At 41.6% G+C, this 13,804-nt stretch overlaps 1 protein-coding gene across 1 annotated transcript in view; it reads left to right on the top strand.

Annotated features, from left to right (window-relative positions):
* Window positions 1-1,619: 1,619 nt before the first annotated feature.
* The window catches only part of LOC104494928 (methionine aminopeptidase 1-like), a gene marked incomplete at its 3' end in the record, with an annotated part of 15,454 nt that continues 3,269 nt past the window's right edge, over window positions 1,620-13,804 (top strand). Inside the window, exons 1-5 of the mRNA XM_010137831.1 lie at window positions 1,620-1,734; window positions 2,169-2,236; window positions 9,749-9,800; window positions 11,892-12,004; window positions 13,302-13,362. Coding sequence (XP_010136133.1) covers window positions 1,620-1,734; window positions 2,169-2,236; window positions 9,749-9,800; window positions 11,892-12,004; window positions 13,302-13,362 — 409 coding nt within the window. The remainder of the gene's footprint in view (window positions 1,735-2,168; window positions 2,237-9,748; window positions 9,801-11,891; window positions 12,005-13,301; window positions 13,363-13,804) is intronic.

Below are 13,804 nucleotides of genomic sequence, written 5' to 3' on the forward strand. Positions count from 1 at the left end.
GCGCGGGTGGGGCGGGAGCCCCTCAGGGCTTCATGGCTGAAGAGCAGCCGTAGCCTTCGTGAGAGTGTGCGCGCTTTTTTCTTTGCCTGAAGGTTTGGGTGGTCTGCCGACCCTCCCCCGCCCCCCCCTTGGAAATAAGGGCTTAGTGGGACAGAATGAGACGTGCTCATCAAATTCCAACGTGTGCGTTTCAGTGTGTGCATTTCAGTGTGTGCATCAGCCCTGCCTCTGGAGCGGCTTGGCTCTGGTAAACGGTGGGAGACTTGTTGCTCTGAAAACAGATTTTCTGTCTCTTTTAAATATAAGCTTTTGAGAAAATGATTTGGTGCTCTTCCTTTTCTGTGTTTGTTTTTTTTTTTTTTTCCTTTTATGCCTTCGGATACTTTACTTCAAGGGTACCAACTGGGGAGATTCAGGTTAGGCCAGTTGTTGTACAACCATCAGCTCCTCTTAGACGTACCCTGTAGGCCACAGCTGTTCTCAGTTACCACAGTGGCGGAATAGGTTGGTCCTGAGCTTAAACAGAAAGGACTGTCTCGTGGCTGTTGAGTGGGGTTTTTTGTTTGATTTTTTAAAATAACTTTAAAATGCACAGTAAGAGACACAGCCTAATCCTTCGAATTTATGTGTGTAATTCAGAGATTAACGATGAACTTCATTGTCAGAGTTATAATTCAGGGTAAAAATCATTGAAGTTTTGTAGATAATCTTAAGAAAATCAATCAATTACATCAGCTAGATTAATTTACTGGTGGTTGTCTTTTTTTTTTTTCCTGAGTCAGGAGACTGGTAGTTATGGTTTGCATAGGACTAGGGGAAAACTTCCCACGTGCGTGTAACACACCCACTGCACCGTTTCTGGTACTTTCCCCTGAAGTCTCTGGTGCCAGATGCTGGGAGTCAATGCTAAATTAGATCGACTGCAACTCAAAACTCTTCTGACAATTATATAGCTCTAGTTCCCATATGTGCTTATAGCTGTTTTGTAGCATTTGCTCTGCATTTTGCTACCCGTTTTTATGTGTCTGATGTAAAACTCATCCTAAATGCCTCTTCAACATACACAAATATTATTTGATGTTGAGAGAACAATTTGTTAAGTTTTTTAACAAGCCTCTGTGAGTTCTAGTAATATCTTCCCTTCCCTCTGTCCCATCTCCAACTCAGCTAATTTTATATAGGACACAGAGATTCTTGCTACATATATATTAGCTGGTATTTCAAAATAATTAAACCTAATGTTGTAAGGTGAAAGGGGAATTACCAGAAATATTTATTAGCTTGTTAAAATAGGCTCCTGGGTAACTAACTCCATGCTTGAAAAGCTGTCCTGCCTAGAAAATAAAATAGTGAACTGGGAATCGCAGTCGTCTTGCTTCTGAGTGACCTTGGGTGTGTTGTTTCTCCTCACTGTGCCTTGCTGTCCTGATCAGTATAGAAGGTAAGCCCAGTTATTCCCCGTAGGAAAGGTGCTTTGAAGGTTTTGGGGTGACACATTACAGAAGAGAGAAGGACACAACAGCCTCCTGTTTTCAAAATGTGCAAAAAATGTCATGCACTGAGAGAAGAGTCCCTGTGTTCAGCCTGTGGTGAGGACCTTCAGCCGCCTGTAGCGCATTATGGGGGCCCAGCGCAGACTGCCTCGAGGTTCCAGCTCTCCTCATCATCGGGCGTGTGCAATGGGGGCAACTCACTGCAGTACTCCGCTGGTGTCTTGCGAGCGCTGCCAGGAGGGTAGGTGAGGTGCCGCCAACAACCTGGCTGGCTGTGCAAATAAGCATGTGATAGGCAAAAGGAGTCTTAAAAGCCAGGAATTTTTCTCTGAACTTGAGCGAGTTTCAGCTGACAGTACTGGTGTGGTTAGCATCGGTGAAACTTCTCCAAAGTTCTCTTTGGTAGTTTTATTTCCATTATGGTATTTACATGCATAACTAACTTTTACATAAGCTAGTGAATGGGCGTAGGATGTTATTCCATCTCTGAGCACAGCCTGTGTTATAGCTGACACAGTCCTATTCCCTCCCTCCATGGATGAAGGTTTCTACCTCTTCCATTACCTGGCCCTGGCTCTTCGGTGTGCCACTTCTGGGGTTTTTAGGGTTTTCTTTTAATGGAGGAAAAGCATTACATGTTCTGCTGGTTTAGCTCCCCAAAGCTGTGCACTGCAGGATCAGAAAATCCAGTGCCTCAGGAGCGTGCTGCCAAAGAGCACGTTGTGGCCCGCTTCGGCATAGCTGTAAAGTCAGCCTGTCCCTACTGAATGCAGCAGTGTTAGCTTGGGGTTTGCAGGCACCTGCTCTGGGCTGAGTGCAGGATGGGAGTGACAAGCTACCTGGCATCGCTTTGAGGGGTAAGAGCATCATCTGTATGGACATGCACACCAGGTTAATTAATTCATTTGGAAGCCTGCGATGACTTGTTCATACAGCCAAAACTCCAATGAGAGCTAAAACGAAACTTGTAGGAGTTTATTTTCTTCAATGCTAAGAATAAACAACAGGAAGGTGAAAAAGAAAGGTAACCAGTATGGAGCAAGGTCTTTGGATTATAAATAGTAACGTACAATTTGTTACGAGATACTTATGCAGGTGGTATAGGACTGAGAATCTCACTATAGTGAGAAAATTCATTAAACATTTTTTGTCATTGCATGTAGTGAATTGAATTGAACTTTTAAAGTAGATTGTATCAAGCCAGTGATTTCCCCAGTGGATTTATCATTTGTGTTTCTCCTTTCCTTGAGGAAAGACATTATTCTGGTCATTTCCCTCTTCCCCGCTCCCTGCCCCCACTCCCCCCCCAGCTTTCTGCATCAGAAAGTGTATGTCTCAACGATATGCCCTGAAAATGCTTACTCTGAAGTCATCTGACATCCTTTGAAATTCCTTTGAGCCAACACTGTTTCATCTCTGGGTGTTGCGTGCTTTGGAAACTGGGTACAGCTCTTGAATAACAGTTGTGCTTGTGGGGACTGTTGTTGTGCTCATGGGTGGAGAGGGGGCCAAGGCAGCCGAGTTCTGGCCAGCAGGGAGGTTCTGAACTGGTAACAGAGATGGGGTAAAGATGGCTTTTAGCAGTGGAGGAGCTCTGAGGTGGTCTCTTGAACCCCCCAGCATTTTTTTTTCCTTTTACACCAAGGTGTAACAAGAAGGAATATTCTGCTGAGGGATTCTGTCTGCTGTTAACCTTTAATAATATCTTCATTTAGGCTAGGAAATCAGGTACTGTCACTTCCAGCTCCCTTCTTTCACTCTATTGCTTTCTTTCTTGTAGAGACTTACTACAGTGTTGCATGTGTTTATCATCTTGGACTGAATTACTGTATTTTACCGTATCTTCTGAATGTGGAAATAAGACAGATGCCCAGCATTGCATCTCAGACGTGTTGTCCTTCTTACTAAGATGAACTTGCTATTGTGAAATCTGCCTTTATAGATACATGTGTCACTTGTGTAGTTTGTGTAATATGCATAAACAGTTTGTGTTTAAATGCACAAACAATTTACATTTCTTCTGTGCCTTCTACAAGGTGCTGAATGATGAGCAGAGGGAAAGTGGTAGCTGTTCTTGAGATCTCCGGTTACCACTTTGTATATGAGCCTTCTAATTGTAAATTGATCTCCTATTAATAATTTTGTGTTGCTTATATGAAAATTTCCTCTCTCATGCTATTTATATCTGTGTAAGTGTCTTTGACATAACAGAGTAGTCTGAGATTTTCTGTGGTGTGAACTGAATGCTGGCGTGCATTTCTCCAGCCAAACTGAGAAATACTTATTTCTAGCCATGTGCTGGAAGCATTCTGAAAGGTCAGTGGCCTGGGCTGCATTTTTTTTTTTTTCTCTGAGAGGTAGAAGCCACAGATTGCTCTCCGAAGAGTAGTCCTAACTTACTGAAGGAGAATGCTTCTCCCTTCCTGCTTTGTGTGCCCGTGTGTTGCCAGTCCCAAAGAGGCCCGGGTGTATCAAGGGATCTGGTTATAGAGTCAAAAGTACGGACTGTGACATGGTGAAGCTGCCACCTGTGAGCAATGGCTGGACATGTGTCTTAGGCGTTGGCAAAGAAACAACTTCTATGAACCATACAGTAGGCAGCAGCATCTGTCTAGCAGTGGTGGGTACCCACTGACAGGGCTTTTTCCATTTGAGGTGGGGTATCACTTGTTAAATTCCAGTGACAGGAAAGAAGTGGTGCTCTGTTTTCTCAGTGGGTTTGTATACTGATTTACTCCTTTCTGAGAGGCACATTTTCACTGATACTCAGACCTGGGCCCTTGACAGCTTTGGATGCTTAAGGTCACAGTAATTTGTTAAAAATCCCACTTTGCTGTTTCCGTTCACCGTTGTTGTGATGGGAGTGGGGACGAGGGAGCAGTGGGCCTGGATGAAACTATTTTTTGTCTTCTCTTGTGTCAGACCATAGGACATAGTGCCATATTTCATTATTGGTTCACCGTTCTTTGCTGTGCCTAAAATAGGCTAAAAGCTGCTGCTTGAAACACATAAGGGTTTCTTTTGTTATAAATGGCACTCTGCAGATACTGTCTTCTAGAACTTTTGACAAGTCCCCTTCACCAAGAAGCTGACATTTTTAATTGCCTATAAATCACTGTAAATAACTGTGTCTGTGGTAAGCGCCTGGTTATCGTTGAGGCACAAGTGCTGAGCCCTTATAACATTCCGTTGGTGAAACCTCATACTCCTATAGGCAGGCTTGCGAAAGGGTGGTCCCGTTTGAATTTCTGCTGTCTGATGTTCCTTCACTGCTCTCAGAAATCACTTGTATATCTCTGTAAATCCAAGGAGCTGCAAAAGGCAGTCCTTTCCTCAAAAGAAGGGCTCTGTTGTGTGGGACCCAGGAGCCGCTGGGTGACATCAGGCTTTGGATGAAGGAGAAAGCCAACACTGCTGATACCAAGGTGCTTCATCTAGGTGCTTCCCTTGGATTAGAATCTGAAAACTCATGTTCAGCTCTTTTGAAAAACTGACTGCTCATGTATGCTGCTTAAGCTAGTTTGGGAACTTTGTAACAAGTTTTTGGCCAGAGGGTGTCCCTAGGGCTTGTACCACACCTAGAAGAACAGGGTTCAGCCTGCTAAAAAGAGGCAACTGTTTTGTTTTAACATCAAATGTATTAACAATTGTATTCCTCAACATACTTGTATTTATGGATAATATGTACAGTTAATCTGTATTGTATTAAATATATATATATCACTAATGACCTGATATTTTTCTTAAGATGAATGCTGTGCTTAAGCTTTTTTGTCTTCTGTTTTGCATACCTTCAGGGTGGTTTTGTTAAAAATCAGTTCTCATTAAACAAAACTACATGATCTCAGATTAAACCCAAGACAGTTTTACATTCTAAAGGACATGTTTAAATGCCATTTTAAAAATGGCTCAGAATATTTTTAAATACAGTGTACTGCTTGGCACCGTTTCCTAGATGTTTGCCCATTAAAATTCAGAGTGTAATGACATGCAAAGAGACAGCCAGTCTGTCGCCACCATGATTCCAGCTGTCCTTTTTTTGGTTGTTGTTGCTGTAGAATAGGTGTTTTTGGGAACGGACCACAGTGGTTCTAAAGGATGAGCACAGCGGATGGATGGAAGCTGGACATGAGTTGGAGTTCCACGTAACTGTACAGTGGGGTGGTTTTTGCATACCTGCTGATAGGTATATTTCCAGTATCAAATGCCAGGGAGTATAAAGCAGCAGTACCTGAAGGTGAAAGGGAACCTGAAGAAGCATGTCAGCCCTAAGGCTTGAAATTGCTGATGGAGAGTTGGCAGAACTAACTTTAAAGGAGCTGCTACCTCACAAAGGCAGTTCTGAAACACAGTCAATGAGTATGCCTTGAATTTGGTGTTGTGGTGCCTGCGTAGCTTCCGGTACTGGGTAGCTTATTTACAGCTAGTTTGGTTATGTCTGTGCTGTACAGAAGCTTGTGATATAGGTATGTCCTAACCTTGGTTGATTTAGGACCCTTTTCTCCTCTGGAATTTGCAGTTGGCTGTGCTTTTCTACCTCTTAATCAGGCTGCATGGATACATGAACCAAAAGAAAAAGAAGCTCACTGTTATTACTGTAAAGATGACAGTAGACCTGGGGAAAAAAATTCTTGCTAAGTAGCTCAATAACTGTTTTAAAGGGTTTTGTTCTTTCAATGGCTGATTAAGGAAAAATAACCCTAAGGTGTTTGGTAGTGATCATTATGTTTGTAGTGAAAATGCACTCTACTGTGAAACAAATTCTGCTATGCTGCATGATTCTGCCAATATTTCAACCAGTAAATAGATGTGGGGCTGAGTCCTTAGGGTAAAAATCATTTACAGAAATAACGTGACTTCCACCAGGTGATCCAAGACGAATTTTTATGGATCATAACATAATGCTGATTGTGCCTTCGGTTACCTTTTGGTAAATGCACAGGTTCTGGTGAACACTGGGTCGAGCTTGTCTCTAAATGCAGAAACAGTGGGTTTGAATTAAGAATGGCTTGAGGCCAGAAATTTTGTTAAAGATCTAAATATGTTGATGGCCTCTGTCTAAAAATCACAATTGTATTTCTTGCTGATAGAATAGTTGTACCCAAGGTTGCTCTAAACAAATCAAAGATTACCCTTCCACCCTCTGCCTTTATGTCATACCTTTGACCTCTCTTTTTGTACGGCCCTCGTCAGTGTTTCCAAGTCTGTCTTTATTGCATGCGTTTTTTATATAGCAATCAAAGGTGAGAAGGGTGGGGATATTAATATCAGATGTACTAATGGATAATGTAGTGTTTGAAATTAAATCCAGGAAGTCTTCCAAGAAACGTAAAGCCAAATTCATATTATTCCTGTGTACTTCTCACCTGAAGTTAGTTAATGTTTTCAAATATAGCCATGCAAGGTCATGTGTTCCTTTTTTAATCGTATCAGGAAAAAAATTCTTTAATTTCTTCATTTTAATATTAAAAATCACCCTGAATATTTTTCTGGATTTTTTTATTTAATCATTGACATTTTTCTGTCCTGATCTGTGTATGGCATAGGCACGTGGAAGAATTGTTAGAGGCAGGAATGATAATAGCAAGATTGAAGTAAATGTCTCGGCAGAAGGCTGAGAGGAGAAGGCTCAGCGAAAAGCAGAATTTTCTCCAGAAAATTCTCCAGAAAGTGGCCCAGATGGGGAGAGAGAGTGGCTTTCTTCCATGGCTTGTCAGGAAGTCTGCTGTATAGAAGGTGAGGGTGTTTGCAGTCTGCAGTGGTACATTGGTAGCGCTTTTGTCGCCAGAGCTATAATTCTATACCTTGTGAGATGACAGCTGCCATATTTTTATCTGGAATTGCCAAGGCAGAGCTCTACAGGCATGTGCAATGTAGTGCTTATGCAGTAAGTTGTTGAATATAAATAGTTCATGTGCACCCAGTAAGTCCGGTGCTTACAGGAAGCATATGACTGATCCTCCACAAAATACATGGGCTGTAGGTGGACGTGCAGCATATCCTTTGAGCGTCTTCCAAAAGTGTCAGACCAAGGCAGAGGTATTAATTGATTGTGCACTGCATGCGTAATAGCCTGTGCTTACAAAAACGCTTCGGTCTTGCTGTGTTGCTGTTGATTGATGTGCGTGTAGTGCACGTGTCTGAGATGTCCCAGTGAACAGCAGGTTTTTTGGAGCTATGCTATAGTAGTTTTGACAAAGCTGCTATTCCTCCGGAAATAGAGGGCAAGTAAAATCAGAGAAATGTGTTTGGGAAAGCTCAGACATATGGCAGCCGTATGCAGGATCCTCTCAGCTTGTTTATAGCTGCAGGGAATAAAAAGCCAAAATGGAGCCTGTCAGGTTATGATACTGCCAGCGGTGCGGTGTTTGCCTGCTGCTTTCTGGTTATGCACCAGAAAAGAGAAAAGACTTGGTGTCGGAGAAAGGAATGTCACTGGAGAACAGACCCCAAAATTTCTTGGGAAAGGAGAGCATGAACTACAAGAGTGTGAATTACCACACCTGATGTCTTCATTCCCCAAATGCTCCTTCATTTCCCAAGAACTGGATTCTGTGTTTGCAGGCTTAGTAGCTGCTCTAAGTCCTTAGTTGCGTAACCCTCCTTATTCTGCTTCAGAAGAAAGGCCTGGTGTTTAAAGGGGATTAAAACCATACTTGTCCTTCTAGTGGCCTTGAAATAGCATTTTTAACTGTTTTATTTTTCCTTAAAATATGCCTCAGTTAAAACATGCTTCTTTTTTCCCCAGTTCTCCAACAGAAAACAGATAATAGCGCAGTGCAAAGGTCTGTGTGTGCAGCAGGTTATACAAGTGTGACAGTAAAACCTTCCACTGCTTGTTAAAAAAGATGTTCTCTCTGGTAGTCTGAAGTGTCGGTTTCAAACCCTTTTATTGCCCAGGTTGTTGCATAGCACTGTGGCATGTCAAGGGCCAGTTCAGAGAATGTGGATGCTTCAAGTGTAAGGTGTAGGAGAAGGCAACAAACTGGTTTTGGTAATGAGGGAAAATAGCACACACCAGGGGCTGTGTGGATGTAGTCATACTAGTGCACCACTTTACTGCGTTTTTGTGGACACAACTTGATGACTACTGGTTGCCAAACTAATGAGAAGATGGGGAGAAATGGCTCTACAGGAGTAGACAGTTAAGATTGCTCAATAGCAACTGTGAAGCTGGGGTAGAATGTTATATGCTGGGCTTAGTTTACAGATCTGTTGTCTTGGACTGGTTGAGTGTTACATACATTAGGTTGAATCAGCTGTTGGCTCTGGATGGTAGTTCTGCAGTGATGATTCAGCATTAGTATTGCCTTTCCTTAAAGGAAAACAGTTTGCTTCCTGCCTCATTCTTCAGAAACTCAGCTGTTATTGTAAATGATTGGAATTAGCTCTCTCCTAATGGTTATTTTGAGTGCATGTAGCCATTGAATTAGACTTTCTGCTACAAAACCAAGTAATTTCATAATTAGCACCTTAAAGGGTCACCTTTAATGCTGCCTTCTGCAGCTTTTCTACTTAAATATCTCCTTTCAGGCTTTCCTTCATTGAAGTCTGTCTTTATTATTCTCCAGCTGCCAGCCATTTCCATCTGCCCCTTTGCTGATTCATTGTTGGTCGGGTGAACTGCTCTGTGCTTGGGAAGAAGAGAAAAAGACAAACTCCTTCACAGTCCCTTTTTTCTTAATTTCTATTTCAACTGCCTCTTTTTTTTTCATTTCTTCACTTCTTCCTCCCTCCCCCCAAAACTAATTTATTTGTTCCCCTGTGATCGTGCCGATTGGCCTCTGTTGCCTTCCTGTGCTGGGGAAAAAGGCAGAAAGGACAAAACTAGCAGGAGGAGATGGTGTCTTGTAGGAGCCAAGGGACGACCATCCTGCCCACTGCAATGCTGTAAGATCTGCTATGGAGATAGACTGTGTTTCGGCCAACCCGGAGCAACCGTGGCAGTCTGCGCATTAAAACAATAAGGAGACAATATTTAGTAGACAGGATTAGATCAGTGTGTTTCACTGTGGTGGGTGCATCTGTTTGACTATTCTTTCTCTTCTGGCTCATAAGCTGTTGAAAGTTGTGTTTTCTGTTGTTAAGAGTAGCAGTTACAGTAGCATTTACTGCATGTTGCTACACAGGTTAATAAAATCAGTCTTCTAGATTGCTTTTAAAACACAGTTTCTTCTCTGTTTTGTGGGGATGACATGTCTGTCCAAGATAATGCTACTTAAAACATACATATATATATTTTGTTGCAATTCTAGGAATGCTTTAAGGGAAGCTGGGCCACTCACAAGTTATTACACAAGAAAGCAAGTAAGTAAATTTTTTTAATCCATTTTAATATTGTTTTGAGTTTTTGTCCTGTACAGCTGGCTCTAGGCGGCCTTGCTTGAGCTGGGGGTTGGACCAGATGACCTTCAGAGGTCCCTTCCACTGAACCTCAACTGTTCAGTGGTTCTCCAAGAATGGTATGGATTTTTCCAAAATATCTGGTGCTGGATTCTGCATATCTGAAATTTTGTCCAGTTCCTGGTAATCTAAAGATCTGTGTAAAATTTCAGAGACAGTGGTACAGAAATCTCTGTTTCTGTTCACTTTTCTATTTGTATGAAGTATTCCTTGAGTTACATTGCCAGATATATGAACAGAGAAAGAGGGATGCTGAAATAAAGAGCGAGGAGAATAATAAACCACTATTGTAAGACATTGCCAGGCTTGTTCCTCATAGCGTTTTGATGTCTAATGTAGTGAAAGGCAATGAAGTGTGGAAGGTTCTTGGGAAGTCTTTGTGATTAGACACCTGCTGGAATGCAGATGAGCCAGTCAGAGTGCAATTGTTGTGTTTGGGTTGCACCCCTGTGGGGAAAAAATGGAAGGTGCCTTTGTGTGCTGATGTAGCCGTTGATAGAAGGATGTATCATAGCTAGGATTTTGCTGAGTTTGGTTGAAGGTAATGAGGTATCTGTAGGCCTTAGTTACAGCTGGAAGCTCTGGCACAGCAATACTAGTAGACTGGTAGATTGTCCCTTACTTGAGCAGTATAAATACTCCATGAGTTTAAAACCTAACAGAGAGAGCAGACCCCAATTCTGCCCCCCTTACCTCCTTCCCCCATCCCCTTGCCCATCTTCATCAAGCTTAAAAGGAAGGTGGGATTAAAAAGTAACATGGCAGAAGTTAAAATCCTGACGTAATTTATCTTCCCCTTTCCTAAACCCCAATAAAGCTCCATTTTCCATGATGAATGTTGTCTGTGCTAGTCTAATCTATTCACCATACAATTACAAATGTTTTTCTTTTTTCTGCCTCCTCAGTGTAGGGTTCTCACAGTTTGTGCTTGCATTTTCTATTCTATTGCGTTGTACCTGCATGCATGTGAAACTGTCTTTGTTAGTTCTGGCAGTCCTCTGGTGCAGTCTTATAATATGGTTGCTATCTGACGGCAAATTTTTCTACTATTCCACTGAATCCATGATGTTGTTGGCTTCCTCTACTGCTGGGCCCAAGCGGAGCTGTATTGGTTCTGGTAGCCTTCAAGACCTCAATGCAACAAACTACTGAAGCATCTCAAGGGAATTAAAAACATTAATTTTTTAAAACTTAGGGTTTTTTAAATTATTATTTCTCAGTGGTTCATCTAAACTGAATGTCATGTGAGCAGATGGCTCAGATGTCAGCAACAGAGCCCCTAAGGAACTCACGTTAGGGCTTGCTCTTGTAGAGTTTTTGCCATTTCTTCATTCTTGTGAGATATAAAAAGAGAAGACAACCTTAAGTTATCAGGTAATGACTTAAAGATTAATTCTGTCATTCCTCTTTCTTAACCCTTGCATCCTCTTTCCGAGTAAATATTTTTCCTTTTGGTAATGCTCACTAGCTACTTGATTCAGTCCTTTATGTAAACATCTTCAGTCCGGCCTGCTTGGGACTGTGGTATCTCTGAATGAAGTCAGTTGCTGGATCACATCAGGCATGAATTTCACCAGGCTGAGAGAGCTGTGAACCTTCAGAGCTTGGCACCATCTTGTAAGGTGCACACACTGCCTGTCCTGAAATGCAGAACAATGAAAACAAACACAGAACTATGTTTTAGATCTACAAATGAAAAGTAATTTAAATAATTACTACGCTTTGTTTGTGCATTTAATACTGCTGTTCTGACATTCCCCTGTTGCTATTGAATAAAGACAGAGTTGGCAGGATGTGAATTTTGAATGTGGAAAACTTAAGGGTGGTAGAAAATGGTAACTGCTTCTTACACTCTGTTGTGTCAGTACCTAAAACGCAGAAAGAGTCAAATGTAGACTTACGTACTTCTAAGGCATCTTTTGTAACCCACAGTTCTTAGTAGGACTGATTTTCCTGCTGCAATTTTTTCTTTCTTTTTTTTTTTTGTCTTTTCAGAAGATGAAAAAGCTAAGCGTGAAGTTTCCTCTTGGACCCTGGAAGGTGACGTTAACACAAATCCCTGGTCTGGTTATCGATATACTGGTAAACTCAGGCCACACTATCCACTGGTAAGCAACAGGTCCCGCTCTGTACTCCAGCACTGCCACTTCCTGTGGCAAGTAATGGAGCAGACCTGACCCAATTACTTCCCGCACTTTAGCTGAGAGAGGAGAGCTTCTTAAACAATCTGAAGCTGGTGGCAAGGACGTGTATGATTGTGTCCTTATTGTGGTTTTTAATTTAACTTGATCTATCTCTTGGTATAGTTAAAATTAAAGAAATGCCTGTGAGGTAACATGCATCAGTAACAGGCTTAAGCTCATACCTTTTGGCTGTACATTTTGACACTTGTTCTGCAAAAAGCTGCTGCTAGTTCAGATGATGTCTTCTCCTAGCTGTTTACTGTTCTCACCAATAATGGAGCAGTCTTGTTTCAGAAAAACTCAGGAGAATTAATGCAGAATTTAAATGAGTGGCTTTATAATGGTTTGAAATAACCTGGTGAATAAGCTGGTGAACAGCTCTGGTGAAGGAACAGAGGTTAAAGTCATCTCCAGCACTAGAATGGTGAAGAGTAACTGAGGTCAGTAATACCTTTAGCTGTGAAAGATGGATTTAGAAGACTACCTCAGCCCAGCCGTATCTTTAAATTGGTACACATTTGTAGATGGAATGAGCCAAAGTTTTTACAGGAATAATGACATGTCTCTTCTAACTGGCCTGTGCTAGAAATGCTGCCTCTGTGGCATCCTTCTCTAGTCTTCTCCATCTGTCACAGACTCCTCAGAGAATAGATGAACAGAGCCTGAGCCCATGTATGTTTGTCAGTGAAGAAAGGGTGTTTTGGATATGTCACTGGCCAAGTAATTTAGTAGCGTTATCGCTGAACGTTTGCTTTTTTTGTCTTATGACTGCTGTAGGATTGATGCAAATGAAACTGTAATAAAAAGTGCTAATGACTAGGGTGATGATTGGAAATAACAGCCTTGCTAATAGACAGTAATAACCAGAGAGAGGATGGATGTGTTTGGAACCAGCGTGTTTGCAGTCTGGAAAGTAGCAGAATAAACACTACAGTGTAAGAGGGATAGTATGTTATGAAACCCGTTTTGTTTACTTGTCACATAAAAGTTTGGGTTTTTATGAAGCTGTGAAGTTGGCTATTAGAGGTTGTATAATAAAGAGTAACAGGAGAATCTTTGAGAAATGACAATTGGAACTGTTTTGGCGTGTTTGCGTACTTCACAAAATTTTCTAAATGGAATTAGTCATATTTCACTGTGTTTGATTTTGCTGCGTGAGTCTGGTTTTGTGACTACAATAAGATTCTTCCAATCTAACCAGCTTTGATTATGATTTATTTAGACGCCAACAAGACCTGTGCCAAGTTACATTCAGAGACCAGATTATGCTGATCACCCACTAGGTAATTTAAATCATGGTTATGGAGTGTTATGTTTGCTTTCTGTTTTTCTTTTAGTTGAGAAAGCCTTTAAAGCACAAGGGAGATACTGGAAAGGGAACCTTTTCTTTTATTCATCCTTACTCTACCTCTTCTTCCCCTACATTATTTCTGAAAAAACAGTAAGGTAATGGTTAAGAGTATTTTTTGGCAGTCCAGAGTTTGTAGCGTATTTATGTTTCAAAGGTGTTCAGGGAAGGAAAAAACCTGTGCAAGCCCTGGGGTTCACTTGACAACAAACAGCAATGGGTTGGCTGTCATGGGTGCATTCTGCTAAGCCATTCTCGGTGATATCAATGTACCTGCTGGCAATGTGTTGTAAAATAACAAAACCAAACCGAACTGCAGTAAGCCACTCCCAAGAGAAAACTGATGTATGAGTTCAACCATTATTGGGCACAGCAGG

This window comes from Buceros rhinoceros, unplaced genomic scaffold (assembly GCF_000710305.1).
Source record: "Buceros rhinoceros silvestris isolate BGI_N320 unplaced genomic scaffold, ASM71030v1 scaffold44276, whole genome shotgun sequence".
Taxonomy (NCBI): domain Eukaryota; kingdom Metazoa; phylum Chordata; class Aves; order Bucerotiformes; family Bucerotidae; genus Buceros; species Buceros rhinoceros.